The following is a 19,536-nucleotide window of genomic DNA, read 5'->3' on the forward strand; positions in this document are numbered from 1 at the left end:
TAAAATTCAAACACGAGATTTTTAAACAAATAAAGTTACTGTTCTTTTATTATTTAGTTTGGTCAGACTGTATTTATTTTAGTAGGAAATTAATAACAAATTTCGGGAAGAAGGAGTTCTTCATTCGTTTGTGTATGAGTTGGATCATCTCTAAAGTGATTTTTATTTATTTATTTTTTATTGCTGATAAAAAAACTCTTCTTCCATTGCCATCCACCACTACCTTAATTCAAATTTAACATAAAAAATTAATTACGATCCAATAAATATTTATAATCTTATAAATATGTATATCAATCAAGACAAAAATATACATCAAACAATATTTATTATTCTTATCTATCATATATCAAGATTTAATTTAAAAATTGAAGTATTTTTTTGCAAGTATCCTATCAAAAACTAAAGCTAAAATACGTTGCTAACTTGAAATACTCGAAAAACACGTTCCAAACCATGCAAGAACATTCCCCGACCTTTCTCTCCATTTTGAAGAATCTTTTATTGCTTACAAAATTGTCCTAAAAAGAACGGGTCACAAATAAGATACTTTAGAAGAGAAGATAAAATTAAAACTGTTTCAATCTCGATCAATAATCATATTTAAGTAGAGAAATCAAACTAACAAAGAAGATATTATATAATGTATTAAGGGTCATTCAATAACTTCAATTAACCCTGGGACCAACATTAATTAACTGCCAAACTTTTAAGACTATAGCTCCCTCCCTTAACTTAAATAACTATCTAAGAATTATTTTATTTCAATCAAGGATTTTTTTAGAGCCTTACTTATTTATGTTCCACTTGAATATTCGTTAATATACGTGCATACGGTTATACAATTAATTTTATTTTTTTTCATATATCTTTCAACTTTATTGCATATTTTATTTTTTTTCATATATCTTTCAACTTTATTGCATATGTTCTTGAACGGAATTGGAATCAAGAGAACTATTCGAACTATTCCTCTACTTCTTTGGTCGATCGGTCTACACTTCTTTTATTTTTCTCCAAGCGAATTCTTTACTCTTCTCTTATCTCTCTGTCTCTCGGTCTCCACAAGTTCAAACTCGGATGTATTTACAAAAGGCACTATAGCACTGAAGTCAGAATTGAGTATTCAGTACTCGGTATTCTGAGCACTGTATAATGACGTATCTTATTCTTGGATTTTGTGTCTATTTATATTATTGTTGTATCATTTCTTATTGGGTCAGGCTAAGGAGTTGAGTCATGTTTAGAGGTATATTACCTAACTCTTGATTGTTGATTAACCTCACTAATTCTACTTAAACATGATAGTTTGTGGTGTTGATCAACATAATGATTGGATACCGAATAATAATCTCGGTTGTGCAGACCTATCAAAACAGTATAAAAATTAATTCGGCTCTGGATATTGGAAATTCAAAATGTCTTCCAAGAAGTTATTTTGCCAAACAGATATGTTTACTACCATTACCATTACGATTACCTATTTTCTATGTCTAACCATTACCAAACCCTGGGGTTATTTCTATTTATGTTATCTCCTTGATTTTTGCTAAGTACGGGAAAATCAACACAGAAACAGTCTTCTATATATCATTAACCTTAAAAATCTCTTTTACCATATCAGAAGTTGTTTTTGTTAATTATTGTAATTTTTTTATATCCGATTAAAATCGTCCTTCTTGCGAATTTTACTTGCTTTCATATAAAGTTTTTGTAAACTTATTTTTCTTAGTATTTTCCTTTTAAGAAACATATCCAATGAAATCGAGTAAAGTCCTCCATATAGTAGCTAAGAACAAATTATTCAAATATCAACATGTAATATTCTAATAAATTTTGTAAGCTTTGTATTGTTCAGAGAAAAAGATTGTTTCTTTTGTTTTGCAAAGTGACATACATCATCGTAAGAAAAACAAATTGAAGTATCATTATAAAAAAAAAATAAAGTGTGTTCTAGAGAATCATTTGAATCATGTCCCAACTATAATGTCATAATTTTGCCCTTTCACAATATATGATAACTTAATTCTATTATCTTGTAAAAAAAAAAAGTCATTTTACAATTTGTATTTGTACTTCTCTTTGTAAAACTTTTTCTAGAATATAAGAAATAATTTAAGTTTTCAGTTGAAATAAGTTTTTTTTACTCTCAGAAACATCGGTCAGTCTCCACAAATTTTCCTAAAATGTAAAATAGTTGAATAGTGTATTAATTATAAAAAAGCAGTAATTTGACTCTGTAAAAAAACAACTGTTGTACTTAATAACCTTTCGCCTACAAGACATAAACCAAACCCTTTTCAGTCTATATATAGCGAGAAAGGAATCACGAGAAGGAATCACGAGAAGGAACCACGAGAAGAAAACAACTATGAGTTCAGAAAAAATTGTGTTCATTTTTATTTTGTGTATGAGCTTGATAAGTTCAGGACATTGTAAAGATAGGAAGCATTATGTTCTGGTGCATGGGGGTTGCCATGGAGCTTGGAGTTGGTACAAGCTCAAGCCACTTTTGGAATCTGCAGGCCACAAGGTCACAGCACTCGACCTTGCAGCATCTGGCATTAACATGCAGAAAATTGAAGATGTTCATACTTTCTCACAGTACACTGAGCCTTTGTTGCTGCTATTGGCAAAAATTCCCCCTAATGAGAAGGTGATTCTAGTGGGTCATGGCTCTGGGGGACTCAACATAGCACTTGCCATGGAGAAATTCCCAGAAAAAATTCTAGCTGGTGTTTTCGTAACAGCTTTTGTTCCAGATACTGAACACAACCCTTCTTATGTATTAGAAAAGGTATATGCTGGTGAGTCTTAACTACACCTTTTGTTTTCATATCGATATAACAAGATTTCTTTTTAGTTTATACTTAACTTTTTTTAGTTTATATATATATTAGTTTTAATTTATTTTAATCTATTCATATATATTTTTAATATTTTTTTTAATCTCTTCAACAAAAATTATAATGGATTAAAAATAGTATGCGTGAAAAACTAAAAAGAAATGTTTTTTAATTATAGAAACTATAAGATTTAGATTTAACTTTGTTTCAATTTAAAATATTATTTAAAAGATTTAAATTTAAAATCAAATAAATTTGATGCTATTAGGAATAGAAAAAAGACCTCAAAAGTTATAAAAAAAATAACATAAGGAACTTGAAAAGGAAAGGAACAATTAGTCAAACATTAAATTTCTCCTTGAGCACAGTTATCATAATATATATAAATATAGACGGTATATAAGTTATTTTTTGTGAGTACAAATTATATAGTTTCATGACAACAGAACTTATGTAACAGGCTAACATTAGAGAAATCTATCTAAAATTTTAAATTACAGTTATAATTGTGTTCCTAATATCGTGAAGAGATATTTTGGTTAAGATGCTTTAAAGATTGCAAAATAATAATTTTAACGGGATGATGAAAAACTAAAAGTGTTACGTAGTATAGTAAGAAGTGCAATGTGTCAAATTTCATCAAAGATATAATGTGAAATTTCATCAAATTTAAATTGTCAAATACTTCATTGATGTTACAAAGAATTCTCAAATATTTTTTTTATTTTTTTTGAAAAGTACGGTGAGATGACCCCTTCGTCTGCATGGATGGACACTGAATTTGAACAAAGTGGAAACAAAACAACACTGTTATTTGGTCCCAAGTTTTTGGCCAACAAGCTCTATCAACTCTCCCCAACTCAGGTAATTACTTGTTACGATCAGATATCAATTACATAATTATTTTAGTTATGAAAATTTCATAAAACAAAGTATATTATATTTGGTGAAAGACCCTCGAAGTTTCAAGTCATGAAGGAAAATCATATGATAATTGGATTTTTCAGGATCTTGAATTGGCCAAGACTTTAGTAAGGCCATCATCACTCTTTTTGGAAGACTTGTCAAGGCAAAAGAAATTCTCGAAAGAGAGATATGGGTCAGTTCCACGTTCCTATATTGTTTGCACTATAGACCTTGCAATTACTTTGGATTATCAACGCTGGATGATCCAAAATGCTGGAATCAATAACGTTGTACATATCGAAGGCGCAAATCATATGGTTATGAATAGCAAGCCTCGCCAACTACTTGATTCTCTCCAGAAGATAGTAACTAAATATGTATAAATCCATCACGCAAGCTTTAATTTACTTTTACTTCTTTTTGCTTTGAATTTGACGTGTCTAAGAACTATAAGATCTCACTGCTCCACCAAATAAATAAATAAAGGGATATTTCTGAACTACTTTTTTTCTTGTAAGGAAAAAACTCACAATTCATTTGACCGTCTAAAACTTACAAACTCTATCCGATAACAAAGATAAATATGAAAAGATAAAGCAAGAATCACACAGATAAATATATATGGTTCGACTTAAATCAAGTCTACATCCACAATAAAAAATTCATAAAAAAAATTGAACAAACACACAAAATTTATCTCACTGGTAAACTCTGAACTCTTATTACAATGTCCTATATATATATAAATAAAGTTATATATATATATATAAATAAAGTTGTATAATTAACTTCCAAAAAATATTTGTCAATGCTGGAAGTCAAACTTATACAACCTTTTTTAATTAATTTTAATTAAAATGAATTTACATTTGTTTGAAACTAGATTTTTTAACCAGTGCAAAGAAATGCAATGTATTAATTATTTATAAACTATTATTAATATATTAATAAATAAATAAATTATTCTAAATAAATAAAGTAACTATTAATGTATAAGAAATAAACATCAGCATGAGTAATTAAAAAACTAAACATACTAAAATTAATCTAAAATTAATCTAAACAATGCATAAAGATAAACGATAGACGTAAATAAATAAAGGCAGATTCTTCCTGCACCCTATCAATTAAGACTGCACCCAATAATATTATTTTAAAAGACTTATTTGTCCTTAATGATATAAAATCTTACACCCAACAATATTGTATTTGCACCCAACCCATTAGCAATGAACACTGTATGAACCATAAAACCATACACCTCAATAACACTGTATTTGCACCCAACCCATTAGCAATGAACATTGTATGAACCATACAACCCTACACCCCAACAACATTGTATTTGCACCCAACCCATCACTAAGCTTGTTGCAAGGTAGCAGCAAAGAGGAAGATGGTTGCTTAGAGAGAAGGAGAAGTGAGCACCATTGCCACTGTTACAAAAAAAAAAATCACTACACCATTGTCACTGTTGCAACTCACTACACCATCACCACTTCCATTCAAAACCCATACCACATTAACACAACACTCCTCTATAGCATTTCAAAAAATATAAAGGTTTCAAAACGCACACCACGGTAAGATAATACTTCTTTGTAGCATTTCAAAAAAAGTTAAGGACAATATTGATTTTAAAATTTATGTTGGGTACATGTTTAAAATAATATGGTGCAGGGAGAAACTGCCATAAATAAATTGTTCAAATATTAATAAACTGACATATATATTTGAGAAAAGTGAGTAACAATAAAAAGTTATGTAAAAAAAATCATCATAAAAGGCAAATAAATAGAATTTCATTACCAAAACTACTATGACAATGTGACATTTTTCTACTATGACACTTCCTAAAAACTACACCTACACCTACTCTCCTAAGTCACATGGACAATGTGACTTTGTTTTACATATTCACACCCCTTTATTTAATATTCACACCTCCTACAACTATACAAGAGTAATTCAAATGATGCTCTTTTATTTAATGCTTGGCCTTGCCCCTCATGGTTTGGACTTGGTCTTCTTGGGCTTGGGCTGTGGGGTTGGGCCTTATCTTTTGCAAAGACTAATAAGAAGAACTTTAAATGCTTTGGTCCTTGTCCATTTCTTCTATTGATAACATCTTTTTGATTCACATCAGTTAACCTCTGTTTCAAAAATAATTTTATCGTCTTCTTTGAAGTCATTTAACATACACAAATTCTTTCATCCCACTCCAAGTTTTGTTGATTTATTTGCCGTATTTTTTTCACTATTTTGTATGAAAATATAATTTACATAATTACATAATTATATATATATATATATAAGTCTAAATGTAAATAAGAAATTAAATAAAAAAATTACAAAGTAAATATTAATATATAAGAAATAAACATTAACATATCTTGATCAATAAAAAAAACTAAACATACTAAAATTAATATAAACAATGCATAAACATAAATGATACACGTAAATAAATAAATTGTTCAAGTATCAACAAACTGACACAAAGTTTGAGGAAAATAAATAACAATAAACAGTTATGTAAAAAGCAGGATTCATCTTAAAAGATGAATAACTGAAATTTTATTACGGTTAACTTCTGCTTCAAAAACAATCTTACCATCTTCTTTAAAATTATCTAACATACATAAATTCTTTCATCCTGCTCCAAGTTTTGTGGATTTATTTGGCACATTTTTCACTATTTTGTATAAAAATATAATTTACATAATTAAATATATATATATATATATGAATGTAAATGTAAATAAGAAAATAAATTAACTAATTAAAAAGCAAATATCAATATATAAGAAATAAACATCAGCACACAAATAAATAAATAAAACTACACATACTAAACTTAATATAAACAATGCATAAACATAAATAATACACGTAAACAAAATAAATTGTACAACTATCAACAAACTGACACAAATTTTAAGAAAAAGTAAGTAATAAGAAAAGAAAAACTATCAACAATTTTCTCGCCTTCTTTGAAGTCATTTATTATACCAAAATTCTTCTATCTCGCTTATGTTTTGTTGATTTATTTATTTCATATTTAATTTAGGTAGAACACTAAATATTTTAGATTTGTATTTGTTTAATATTTTGAATAATTTCAAAATTTTATTTATTTTGTATTTTTATTTACACGTGACATTAAACATTTAGGGTTTTTTTTATTTAACAATTTTGAATAATATAGGAATTTGATATATTTCGGATTTTTATTTCAGTAGAACATTAAATAATTTAGGTTATATTTATTTAGGATTTTGAAAATTTTATAAATTTTATAAATTTTATAAATTTTAGATTATTATTTAAGTAGGAAATACAATAATTTAGTGTTGTTTGAAGTCATTTAACCTACAAAAATTCTTCCATCTCACTCTAAGTTTTGTTAATTTATTTGATACGTTTTCTTTCACTATTGTGTATAAAAATATAATTTTTATAATTAAATATATATATATATATGTAATTTAAAATAAGAAAATAAATAAAAAAATAAAAAAAATTCACCTCAATGTCTATTCTTAATACATATTGAATTACATATGTTGAGACAAAATTGAATATTTTAAAAAACTTTGGACCATACTAAAATTTCATATAAGAAATAAACATCAGATAAAAAAAAATGCACATACTAAAATTAATATAAATAATAAAAAACATAAATATTACACATAAATAAATAAATTGTTAAAATATCACTAAATTAACACAAATTTTAAGCAAAATAAGGAAAAAAAAAACAGTTATATAAAAACAGTATTTATCCTAAAAGACAATAACTCCAATTTCATTATCCTAAATACATCTCTATATATATTTATATTGCACCCTATAAAAATTAAATTTTTAATTTGTTGGAATTTACATTCCAAAATATAAAGAATATGTATTCCAAAGGTAGCCGCCATGGATTCATCATTAGTGCTTTTTGTGGTTAGACAAGTTCCGAATAGAAACGCAACCAGACCAGATTATCTCTTCTTCATCCAGATTTACCCACCCTTTGTGCTTCTTCAACTTGTATAATTTGGCTTTCAACGGCAGAAATAAACTACCTATGCCTACTGCTGCATGTATTGTCATCACCATGATGTCGGTAGCTTAGCCTGACAGTCAGCCGATTCCTGAACCACTTCTTCCGCAGAGAAAAAAGCGTCCTTTCGCCATAGATCAAAGCTATCAGCTACCAACATCTTTAGCCACACCCGAAAACCAAACGACCCAAATGAAGATCAGATGGAAAAGGGAGATGACAGAAAGTTTAATTCCTCTAGTCTAGAAGAAACACATACATTCCAGCATTCTGAATGAATTTAAAATGTACACAACTTCAAAATAGATTTCACATTATGCAATCAAAAACTTTCCTGGATCACGAATGGATCACCAACCTGCACAGCGAAAAGAGATCCATAAAAACTAATCTCGCTGGGGGCAATGAGGTCTGAACCGGTGGTATTTTGGACATTTCAGTACCTCATGAGGGTTCGAGTTAGTTTAATTGATTAGCCAGTAACCTACGAGCTAGCCTACAAAGAAAAATCTTAAAAATTTAGGTAGATATTGCAACAATAATTTTATTTAATGTTTCACTTCTTTATTACATCTCACAAATTTATAATTAACAATAAAATTTAAATAACCTACATAAAATAAAATTAACATCTAATTAAATAAATGTCAAAATTAAATCTTTCATGAAAAAATAAATAAAAGAATATTATCTAAACAACTAAAAAGCTATAGTAATTAATTATTATCTTAACTTCTTGATTTTAAAAACATCATTAGTATCCTTTCATTTCAAGAACATTATAATTTAGTAGATTTTTTCTTTTACAAATTATGTAGACTAATCCGTCCCACCTTTTGATTGGCCCGTCGGATTGCAATCAGAATGGACCTAAACAGACCGGCGTAACCAACCTTTGTTGTCTTCTCTAAGAAAAAATAGGTGAAACAGCCACGATATCACGGTCTAAGGACGGACTTGGGAGGAGATCTCCTCAATCCAAACTTTCTCAAAACTGGAAAAAACAAATTTGGCCAAGAGACTTTCTCAATCTGAACACAGTTTTTCGTGCTTCGTTTCGCGTAATTCCATATTCCTGACCTTTTTTATCCCGCCCTTTAATATGCTTCAAGAAATTATAACATAAGGCACTTGAAACCATTTTCGCGCCAACCTTGAAGTGAAGGTGCACTACCTTAAGCAAAGAAACTATGTTTTCCAGTTTTGGTCTTGTTTGAAGAAGAAATGCAAGCTCCAAGTACCGAGAGAAAGGCATCTGCAAGAAAGACATCCTACAACACAAGAATTGCTTGGATTACTGAGAATATAGTACAAAAGGTCTCGCAAAGGAAGATCATGCTGCTGGCTAAAAGTTGAGAGAATGGACAGTACCTTCATAAATTCAAGATGACATTGGTCACCAGACTCTACGGAGATGACATGTAACCCCAGACCCATAGAATAATTGATAGATTTGGAGTAAATCCGGTCTGTTACCAGATGACACAAGCAGCAAAAATGTCGAAAGCTGAGGCACTAAGTCCCATCTATGCCAGTGCAGTGGCCATATGACACCCACACAATTCTGAACCAGCACAAAAACTCTCCACTTTCTCTGCCCCATATGTGCCAGCAATACCTGTTTACAGCAAGAAGTCTATTCAACAAGTAAACTAAAAATTTAATCATGACATAACAGACAAATTTTTCATATAACATTAAAATTACTCAAGCAGATAAGGCCTGCCTTTATTCCATGAGCATCCTACTCACCCAAAAATGTAGTTCTGTAGCCATTAATAAACACAAGATAGCCAAGCGGGTCAGAGATGCAGTTTTGGTAATTACTCAGTGTTTAGTCCGTGGAATCCCTTTTCCTGACAGCAGAACTCTTGAAATCTTCTTAGACTACAAGAAATAAGTTCATCACTTAGTTTTTCTTCGGGTACACAGAATCATAGTTCTAAAAGCTTGACCCTTTTGTTGAACAATAAATACATTGTCAAGAAACATACCGTTTCAAAAGCACTTCGGGATTATAAGGAAACAACTTCTTTTGATGAAGATTATAAACAGAATTGTTCAAAGATAGTAAACATTCTGCAGCTTTCTTGAATGGTTTGATATTGTAGCACTTGAAGCCACTTCCACTGTCTTCTTTATAATTCTTGATATGCAACATGGTACTTCCGCTGTTGTCAACTGACGTAGGCATTCCATCTGCTGCTAGCAACTGCACACCATCCCCTACAATTTTTCTTCTCTTGCAAGATGATTGATCCAAAATTTCTCCAAATAATGGAAATTCCACAAATAACTTCCATGAGTTGCATATCAAATGCAAGCATCTACAACGTGCAAAAGAGAAAAAGTAAAAGCCAACTTTTAAGTAACAATAACTCGGGATAAGTAAAACAACTAACAATGTAAACAGATGATTCTGAACCCTGAACATATGGAAAAATGTGGTAAAATGTGGAGCTGACCAAAGTTTTCTTTTACATGAATCATGGAAAAACATGAGACCAAACTATAACCTTGGGATATCCACAAATAAAGTAGAATATGCTCAAAAGGTATCGCCCTCACAGAAAACTAGTCAATACAACCAGATCTGATTAAATCCTTTCAAGTTTACTTGTAATCACGGAAAGAGGAAACAAAGTTACAATGAACTACCTTAAAAGATATTTAGCACAGCTTATTCCAGTATCTTTTGAAATGAGATAATCTAGAAGCACTTGGTGATCATAATGTATCTGCAGATCAATAAGAACCAGATAATAAGCCTTTTTCAGTTTTACAAAATAAACTAATTGATAAAGTGGATAGCAATGGGGTGTCAATCTTCATGAGCTAAGGTAGTGCATAATACTAGCCTCGCAAAGGAACAGATGGAAAAGGTACACAGGCTTAAAAATGTCTGACAGCGCCAAAGGAAAATCTTTCATTACATCCTGATAAACAGCATCCTTTCTTTCAGACCTACATCATCCAAATCTCATTAAAGGGGATCCTTCCATTAACTGGCTGATAAAATAGCAAAACAATGAATGCAATTTCTTACTGTTGCTGGAGACAGGATGATATGCTAAACAATAGCAAAAGCACTTCAAACAATAGATCATCCTGCCATTCAAGTGATAAATAAAACCAAAGAAACTTCAAGATATTGTCATTAGAAGTTTCAAAACTATAAAGGAAAACAACAAAGACTTCAGACTCTCATCGTAACTCAGTTTCACAAATATACTTCCAACCTAAGAAGTATGGATAGAGACAGGCTCAAAACGTCCCATTAAGATTTGAAGTGATTTGATATGAACACAGCCTCTTTTTCAAATTATCTGAGCTTAACAGTTTATAATACATGATGAGCTACCCAAACTTGCCTGGTTAACTAAATCAAATACCCGATAGTAGTCACAAAATCCTATAATTACAGAAGTTAAAAATGTTTTGAAAACAATGGCCATATCAAACAAGCATCATACTCATAAAATAATAAACACAAGCAAGCAGTATGGATAGACAAACCTCACGAAGATATAGCTTGACAAAAGATGACATGAAGTTCATACATATCTCCAAGTAGTTCTCATGGTTAATGGAGATTGCAGTAGGAAGATGTCCTTGAATCCACTTGTAAAGTTCTAGAAATCCCTTTCTCATGCAGAAGCAATCATGTTCTGAATATGGGTTAGTGGGAAAACAGGAGCACAAAGTTGAACAATTACAGTGGTTTGCATTTTCTCCTCTTTGACTGATCAAACTGAAAGAACAAGCCAGTAAGAGGTAAACAGCTTGTCTTTGTAGGTGGTCAGAATGTGTCAGAGATGCTTTTCCATCAGACAAACTCAATAAAAATGGAGAGCCTTCCAGACAATTAATTTGATCAGAGTGAAATTGAGTTAAGGGTAGCTGCAAAAACTCTTCAAAGTAGTTATGAAGGAGTTCAATCCAAGAAAAACGGATTCGATGGTCTAGACCTGTGAGTGAACCAAGTCTGATCATAAGGATCTGCATAAAAAATGGTAAATAAATAGTTTTAAGAGAGCCTTCCACTCTGAACATAGCAACCTAGAAAATGTCTTTTAACAAAATTCTAAATTTTAAAGTTATTTCACTTATTTTTCACTTTAAACTTGTCCAATTATAGAAGTCTTGAAAAAGCAAAGCAATAATGAATAGCAACTTATGATAATAAAGATATTTCTCCCTGCTAATGAAATGACAAAAGGAATACTTTAGCAGTATAGTCTCCATAATTGACAGAAATATTGAAAGGGATATGATATAGGATAAATTACCAATACCAGACCAGTTACTCAAACAAGTAATAGGATTAGCAGAACAATTCCAACCCAACAGGTCAACAGCATGACCCATCAATTTTAGCAAGATGGGTCGAGTTTTACGACCCACTTAACCTGCCCCACCCAACCCGCCATCCAAAGTAGGCCAGGACAACTGAACCTCAGGTGTTTTTTTTTCTGGAGTTTTATAAATAAAAATTTAAAAAGATGTATAACTTTGATTGTTATTTTATTATAGCCAATTTGATTTGTCATATTTAAAAGAAAAGCTTTTCTCTCATTTTCATTTTTTTCTATTTTAAATATTTTGTCCCTTTTTCATTTAATTAATAACTTTTAATTTTTAAATTGTTAGGTGGTGAACCCACCAACCAACCCAAAATGGGGAAGTGGTTATTGTTGGAAAGCAGTCTTAAATTGTGAGCACCAGTAACCTTTGTTAGTTGCGGCATTTATGGAGACTGTCTTAACTGCAGTCTCAACTGTGGTGTTTAGTTTTAAATCAACTAAGAATATGGCTGAAATAGAGCTCATAAACCTTGGGTAATCCTATCTTACAAGTTGGTTTTATAAGATCAAGCTAGGGCATGCTTTAGGACAGTCTTGATTGTATCTCCCCTAGTCAGGCTTAGTTGCGCCCTCTTTAGGCATTGATTTAATTGTAGCCTCAAGCATCGAATTCAGTACCATATCAACTAGAGGGGTGATGAGCATATATTTATTCACACTCAATAGCCTTAATCATAGATTATTGGACTATAATAATAAATAAATCCATTGTTTTAATTAATATTCTTATAATTGGGTTTATTTGGGCCTTATATATTATTATTGTTAATTTTGTGTTTTTAGGGTAAATGATCTGAAGCATCTACCCTTGTGAATGGGCCAAATATGCAAAAGTCCAGGTTGCTTCTTTGAATCAAAACAGAAAACAAATTCTGAGGAGAAGAAAGAGAAAATAAAAGCTACAAGATTCCAGAAACAGAATTGAAAGCAAATCTTCTGCAAAATAAAAAGAATTATGGAAAGTGGGAACTATTTACAAAATCTAAACTGCAATATTTTCTCAAGATCCTTGGAGCAGAAAAGCCTATAAAAGGACACAAGCATCAAGGAGAAAGAAGGAGCTTCATAGGTTTTCTTAGTTTCTTTTCTTATTTGTAATTCTTTTGCCTCCGCATGGAAAGCTAAACCTTTTGGTTGATTCCTTTGTGATTCCCCATTGAGTTCTCAGGTTTTGATCAATAAAAGTTTCTATTTTTAATTCTCTATAGCAGTTGTTTTTATTGTCTAATCTCCTGAAAAACTAGTTTTTGTGAGAGGTTGTACTTGAACGCATGATTGAGAGTCTTCCTTATCTTAAACTTTGGTTTCTTAGTTAGTTCGTATTGTTCTAATTAATTTCTTGGGCGCATGATTCAAGAGAGAGGAGATAAGCATTCCCATGGAGTATACGCATGGAACAAAGTGGGTATTGATTAAACCGGTAGACGCATGCTTTACTGGTGAGCTTCAGTTGAATTAGGTTTGGCACATGTTCAATCTAGTTTAGCTCTGCTGAGGATTGAGAAAAGAATAATCTTTAGAGAGCCTGTGAAGAATTCATTGGTGGAAGAACTTGGGAGTCAATCTGCATTCTTTACTGATTCAAATTATCATTTATATTTTCTTGCTAAGCGATCACAACCCCTATTTCTTTACCATTATTGCTAATTTTCATTGTTTGCAGATAGGTTTTGAATTCTATTCACTGAAATTACTATTGGATTCATTGGGAGACGACTTGGGCTCATCTGACCACAACTATATTATCATTTCTCTAGTGTTAGACAAGTCTACGCTAGAATCATATTAATTTGACAGCAAAACAACCCCTATTAAGGGGCTTGAATAGAATTAATAAAGTATGAACAATCCTCACCTTACAAATTAATATAAGGTTGAATTAGACCCTTAACCCAAATTCTAAGAGTTATTTTTCAACCAACTTTCAAACAAGGCTTCGGTATGCAACTGTTTTCTGAAAGATCAACAGCAGTGCAGGTCAATCTATTTTGCCAGACATTATTTTTGCCAAACATGAATGACAACTTAAAAGACTATTTGGCTCCAAAAAAAAATCAATTTCTGTTTTCACCTTTAATTACAAAAACATCACTTTTTTTTCTTATTTTCAAAAATTTATACAGGAAAAGTGTGAAAATTTTGAAGTTTTCTTTTGTCAATTTTTCTTTTCATTGTTTCCAAGATAAAATTTGAAAACAAGAAACAAAATGAAAATAAAAACAAGATGTTTTGTAATTCAAAATAAAAACAAAAATTAATCCAAAAAGCATTTTCTCAGACCAAATGGCCCGAGCTTTTACAACCTTTCTTCTAGTTGCACACTGAAGCTTCAATTGATGCAACATATCTTCTATACACTGGAATGTGGGGATGACTCAACTATTCATTATGCCAATGTTATATGTTGTAATTAGAGGAAGAGGTTTAGAATAAGTTAGAACAATTTTTTGAGAAAAGTTAGATAATAAGAGTGTTTTATTTTCAGGATAATTCAGTAGACACGATCTCCATATAGTCCATATAGACTCAGTGGGAGACTATTTCCTAGGACAATATTAATTGAGTGCAACTTCCTAGACACCGATACCCATGTATGAACATAAAATTCCAACAGTATATAGCCGAAGACTAGGCATACTACTGAGTTTTTAGAGTTCAGATGGAAAAGGAGAATATATTTCACTAATGATACTCTGAATAATAGCCATCCAAAAGATTAACCTAGCCTCTGAGTACATTTCACTAATCAAGGTCAATTACAATAAAACTAGTACAAATCTGTCCTAATAACATAAACAGCATACTGACACTATATATCAACTCTATATAATATCATGCCAAAAAAAACTAGATTTGAAATTAAAATGGAACATATTGTCAAGCTCTGTCAGCAATAAGATTTTACTTGTTCAACCCCATATGACAAAAAGCATTTTTATAATAACGTAACGACCTACTCTTCCATTAAATTTAAAGAGGAAACAATGACCAATATCAACATTCAATCATACAAGTGACAAAAAATTCAATTATCAAGCTCATTCATTGCACAAGTGGATGAACCTTACCAGCAGCTTGTGATTCAAGTAATTAATGATGCCTGTATCAGCATTATCTTCTTGCTTGCTGAGACACCATTTTGCAAGTCTAGGTACAAAATTCACTACTGTAACAAAAAGTGGATGTTTATCAATAGAATCACAATCAGTTTCCACTAGATCATTCCGGTCAACCAAGGAGCATAGAAACTGAAGAAAAGTCCCAAGAAAATTCATAACAGGCTCCATAACACTGAACATATTAAGATGCACTTGATTGATAGAAGAGCTGGTTTTCTTGCTACCAAACTCACAACTCCAGTACTTGTCCAACAAATCCCACGGCATCTTTAGGAGACAAGAATTGACAGAATCATGGTACACTTTGACAAGGCCATCGTCATAGTCCTCCTCCAAATATTTACATATAACACGCAGGACTCGAACAACACCAGCCAGAGTAGACCAATCAAAATTCTTAATCCCATATTGCATCAGAAACTCAACATCAGAACAATCAAATTCACTATTTTCAGTTCCAAAAGAAGACCCAGACGAACATGAGATCATCTTAGTAATCGGCATTTCCAACCAACAGCACAAAAAATTAATGAACCCCGCCCAATTGTTCCCCTGCACATTATTACACGCAAGGATAAACAAAACAGGGAATCACATGGTAGACTCAAATGCGTAACCTAAATTCATCAAGGAAAACCAACTTCTAGGTTCATACCGTTGTGTGCACAAACTGTGAAGTTAAGGCAAGAGCATTGACAGCCACATGTTGAACAAACTCGCTCTTGACAGTCAACAAAACCATCTACGCCACCGAAAATAACAAGGAATAATATTAGCAACAACGACGTTATACAAAAGCGTGTCGATCAAAAGCTGGTCCTAACATTTACCATCTCGCTGACGATTCTAGGCAGACATTGATCGACGGACGAATGCTGGTTCGAACCACACAATAGCTCTTCGTTGGGAGCACGTTTCACCTCTGCACGAGAATCAAATTCAAATTCACGAATCCGAAGCTGAATTTTCGTCACGACCTAAAATGCAAAAAAAAATCAGGTGCACTACATTTAACAGTGTTTTGAATATATGAATGCAAAACCTGAGAAGAAGCGATTAGAATCTCCTTCTCCTTCTCTTTGGAAATGGCAACAGAAGCCCATGGTTCCTGAGGCACGAGGAAAGCGTGTTTGGTTAATGGAATGAGTTGAGATTTATAAAAATAAAATAAAAAGACTAAGGAAAGGGTAGAGTTGGAGGTGGAAGAGTGAAACACACTGTGTAGGGGCGTAGATAATCGTGGAGAAGGCGGCAGAGCCACCGAAGTTCAGCGGCCGGAGACATCTCACCGGCGCAATTTTCAGAATTGAATTTGTTTGCGGTGTCTGGCAGCTAGCTACAGCACGATGTTGTCGAAGAGAGTATCCAGAACGCTGCCGTTTCGGCGAGTAATTTGCACTGACTAGAAACAATAGCCGATATTTGCACAACTCCCCCTCTCCCTCATTCCTCATTAATTGCTTCTTACTCCTCCAATACATTGGAATTGGAATTAAAAATAATCTTTTAAAGTTTTGCATTGGAGAATTACGAGAATAAATTATGAAAATCCAGAAAGCAATTGCCATATGAGGTTAGCTTCAGACTAAAAAAAAACTCCCTTTTGTTTTATTCAATCAAATATTTTAGTTACATCATTTATTCAAACTTGCACTGGGTATTATTATGTAGTAAGGCCAAATCAATTCAATATTTTAATAAATTATTTTCTTTTAAATTCTCCATTTTTTTTAAACATTTCATTTCTCTTTATTTGTAAATTCCAAAGTTTAACATTTTTTTCAATTATATATTACTCTTCAATTAACCTTTAATTAATTTAATTATAAATAATGTACAAATAGTAAAAAATAAAATACTTTTTATAATATTATATTAAGATCAAAAAAATATATTATTTTCTTTACTTTTACAAAAGAACATCAGATGGCATAAAAAAAGAAATGAAAAAAGTCTAATATATTTATATTTTAAGGTATATTTTATAATATAATATATATATATGAAAAAATTACTTTGATACGTAAAAATAAACCATATATTTACTTGAAAACCTATTATAATAATATAGTAATATTTTAAATTAACAAAATAAAAAATAAGTTTTTTAATTAACCTGTCTTAAAATATAGTATTTACAAGGAAACTTAGATTGGAAGGAGAGATCATGAATCATAATGAAACAAACTGAAAAAGAAATTAAAAATTCCTACAGTTTATTTATCATCTATTTCTGTTCTATCTACTTATTTCTATTTTCCATATTTCTCTTCTCTCTATCAAACACCCCTATAAGATAATTTTATTTATCTTCATATCAATCCCTTCGTTACCTACTACAAAAAAATAGTTAAATCAACCCAACAATAATCAAACATTGCTGGAACTCATGAGGCGATATTTAGACTTGTTTTTTTCACTACATCTTTGTTCTTTGTTGTTCGCACACTCCATGAAATTTTGTTCTTTGTTCTTTGTTCTTTGTTTTTTAACAGATATTAATTCCCTTCATAAGCTTTTAGAATTTACAGGTCACGGATTTTTTAGGCTGACAAGGTTGCACAACCTTAAATAAATAATCACGATGTCCTATAGAATCTAATTTGCGCAATCTTTTCACAACAAGAATCTTCGAGAAGACGTGTTGATGTTCAAATAATTTCTTATTATGCGCATATCACTACCAAATGTTCAAATAATTTCTTATTATGCCCATATCACTACCAAATGAGTTTCAGGAATAGAATGAAAAGTATATCTCATTCACAAGTCATCAACAAGTACATTTCTCGTGCTTGCTAAGTGTATGCTTTGTTTGGATTAGAGGGTGTGAGGGAGTGGAAAGTTGAGGGTGACGGGGAGTGAAAGTGTAAAGAAAGTTGAGGTTGTCTGGATTGGGATATGTTAGAGTGAATGTGTGAGAAAAGTTTATTGAAATTTGTGAGTGATATGATGGTTATAAGAATATTATAAATTATTTTGAATAGTAAAATTTGTAAGATTACAAATTTACCCTTGTATATAAAAAAAAAATAATGATTAATATTTTTCATATTTTAGTTAATTAAAATAATTTTAAGTTTCATTTATAAATAAAAAAATGTAAAATTGAAAGAAATCATGAATTATAATTTTAAATTTAAGTATAATTTTATTATTTAATATTTTAATAATTTAAATTTATTTTTTATTTAAGTTAATTTATTTACATAATTTTAATATTATATATGATTTTTTAAATTATGTTATGTTATATATATATATATATAAAATAATTTTAATAATGATTTTCATTATTATGAATAACAAAATGAATATATTTTAAAAAGAAAATAGATATTTAGAATGAATATTAAGTAGTTGTCAAATTGTCTCTGAAAAATATTTTAAAAAAAAATCAAAAAATCATAAATCTGGAAAACTATGAACATAATCGATTATCACTTCCCTTCAAAAAGTCACATAATCGATTATGCTTGTAGTTCAAAAACTAACATAATCGATTATGCATAATACATAATCGATTATGGTCAAAATAACACACGTCCTATAATCGATTATGGTTCCCAAAACTTCTCAAACAACCGATTATGTGATCACTGTAATCGATTATGAACTGTTTTTAACTACATAATCGATTATGTAGTGCCTTATTTTTCAATAATAATCGATTATGCTTCAAACTAGAATAAATTAAAAAAAAATGTAATCCAGGCAAACATGAACTACCAAACTCACTCTCCTACCTCTATTCTCACTGAAGATCCTCTCCAAGCACCCTATATCAATGTAACTCTTTGTGTGAAGGCTAGACAGATGTGGTATTTGCTTCATTAGCTTCTAATGCAAAGTAAAAGAGGTTAATGTTGTGTAACGTGAATAAGGGCACCATTGTCATTCAACTAATCCTACGTGGCTTTTCATGCTTTCGACTCTCCTTTCTCCTCATATTTCAGATGACCCAAAAAACACTCTCATTTTTACTCACCCTCACCCTCACTCTCTCCCTCCCACAGAATCAAACGGGGTGACCATCCTATAATCCGTCCGCGCTACGGGCTACCCCTGATCCAAACACAGACTTAGTGATATGAGAAAATTCTTATATAAATATTTAGTAAAATCTAAGAAAACCAAGAATAAAGGGAGTAGAATAGAATACAAGTTATAACTCAGTGTGCTGAATCACTTATTGTCTACCTATTTAAACTATTTTCTCCTCACTTTCTTTAAAAAAGACTTTC

At 30.9% G+C, this 19,536-nt stretch overlaps 2 protein-coding genes across 11 annotated transcripts; one reads left to right on the plus strand and one right to left on the minus strand.

Moving 5' to 3' along the window:
- The first annotated feature begins 2,344 nt into the window (after positions 1–2,344).
- On the plus strand, positions 2,345–4,283 carry LOC137808343 (salicylic acid-binding protein 2). Of its 2 annotated transcripts, none has more exons than XM_068609407.2 (3): positions 2,345–2,797; positions 3,585–3,710; positions 3,854–4,283. In XM_068609407.2, exons 1-3 carry the CDS (start codon positions 2,372–2,374, stop codon positions 4,133–4,135), a joined length of 834 nt encoding a protein of 277 aa, XP_068465508.1. In that variant the 5' UTR covers positions 2,345–2,371; the 3' UTR covers positions 4,136–4,283. The 2 variants fall into 2 exon arrangements, 1 of the variants encoding a protein (XP_068465508.1); XR_016519269.1 differs by having other exon boundaries at positions 2,348–2,807.
- Positions 4,284–8,026: 3,743 nt separating this feature from the next.
- LOC137808344 (golgin) lies at positions 8,027–16,753 on the minus strand. Of its 9 annotated transcripts, none has more exons than XM_090299725.1 (15): positions 16,511–16,753; positions 16,335–16,400; positions 16,123–16,214; positions 15,948–16,034; positions 15,242–15,844; positions 11,326–11,808; positions 10,856–10,917; positions 10,668–10,773; positions 10,468–10,547; positions 9,804–10,136; positions 9,562–9,696; positions 9,181–9,427; positions 8,984–9,080; positions 8,643–8,914; positions 8,027–8,305 (listed from the first exon to the last, which is right to left on the minus strand). In XM_090299725.1, exons 2-11 carry the CDS (start codon positions 16,393–16,395, stop codon positions 9,633–9,635), a joined length of 1,971 nt encoding a protein of 656 aa, XP_090155851.1. In that variant the 5' UTR covers positions 16,396–16,400; positions 16,511–16,753; the 3' UTR covers positions 8,027–8,305; positions 8,643–8,914; positions 8,984–9,080; positions 9,181–9,427; positions 9,562–9,632. The 9 variants fall into 9 exon arrangements, with proteins under 9 accessions (XP_090155851.1, XP_090155850.1, XP_068465514.1 ...); XM_090299724.1 differs by having other exon boundaries at positions 16,123–16,269; XM_068609413.2 differs by having other exon boundaries at positions 8,643–9,080.
- Positions 16,754–19,536: the final 2,783 nt, after the last annotated feature.

The sequence above is a fragment of the Phaseolus vulgaris genome, chromosome 3 (assembly GCF_051622355.1).
Source record: "Phaseolus vulgaris cultivar YP4 chromosome 3, ASM5162235v1, whole genome shotgun sequence".
Lineage (NCBI taxonomy): Eukaryota > Viridiplantae > Streptophyta > Magnoliopsida > Fabales > Fabaceae > Phaseolus > Phaseolus vulgaris.

What these genes read in the sequence shown, in the direction of transcription:
- LOC137808343 (XM_068609407.2), top strand. Translation starts at nt 2,372, where the DNA reads ATGAGTTCAGAAAAAATTGTGTTCATTTTTATTTTGTGTATGAGCTTG. An exon ending in CTTCTTATGTATTAGAAAAG is followed by an intron (nt 2,798 to 3,584) that starts GTATATGCTGGT and finishes TTTTTTGAAAAG; the next exon opens with TACGGTGAGATGACCCCTTC. An exon ending in ATCAACTCTCCCCAACTCAG is followed by an intron (nt 3,711 to 3,853) that starts GTAATTACTTGT and finishes TGGATTTTTCAG; the next exon opens with GATCTTGAATTGGCCAAGAC.
- LOC137808344 (XM_090299724.1), bottom strand. Translation starts at nt 16,576, where the DNA reads ATGTCTCCGGCCGCTGAACTTCGGTGGCTCTGCCGCCTTCTCCACGAT. An exon ending in TCATCCTGTCTCCAGCAACA is followed by an intron (nt 10,774 to 10,855) that starts GTAAGAAATTGC and finishes TGGATGATGTAG; the next exon opens with GTCTGAAAGAAAGGATGCTG. An exon ending in TCCATCTGTTCCTTTGCGAG is followed by an intron (nt 10,548 to 10,667) that starts GCTAGTATTATG and finishes ATTGATCTGCAG; the next exon opens with ATACATTATGATCACCAAGT.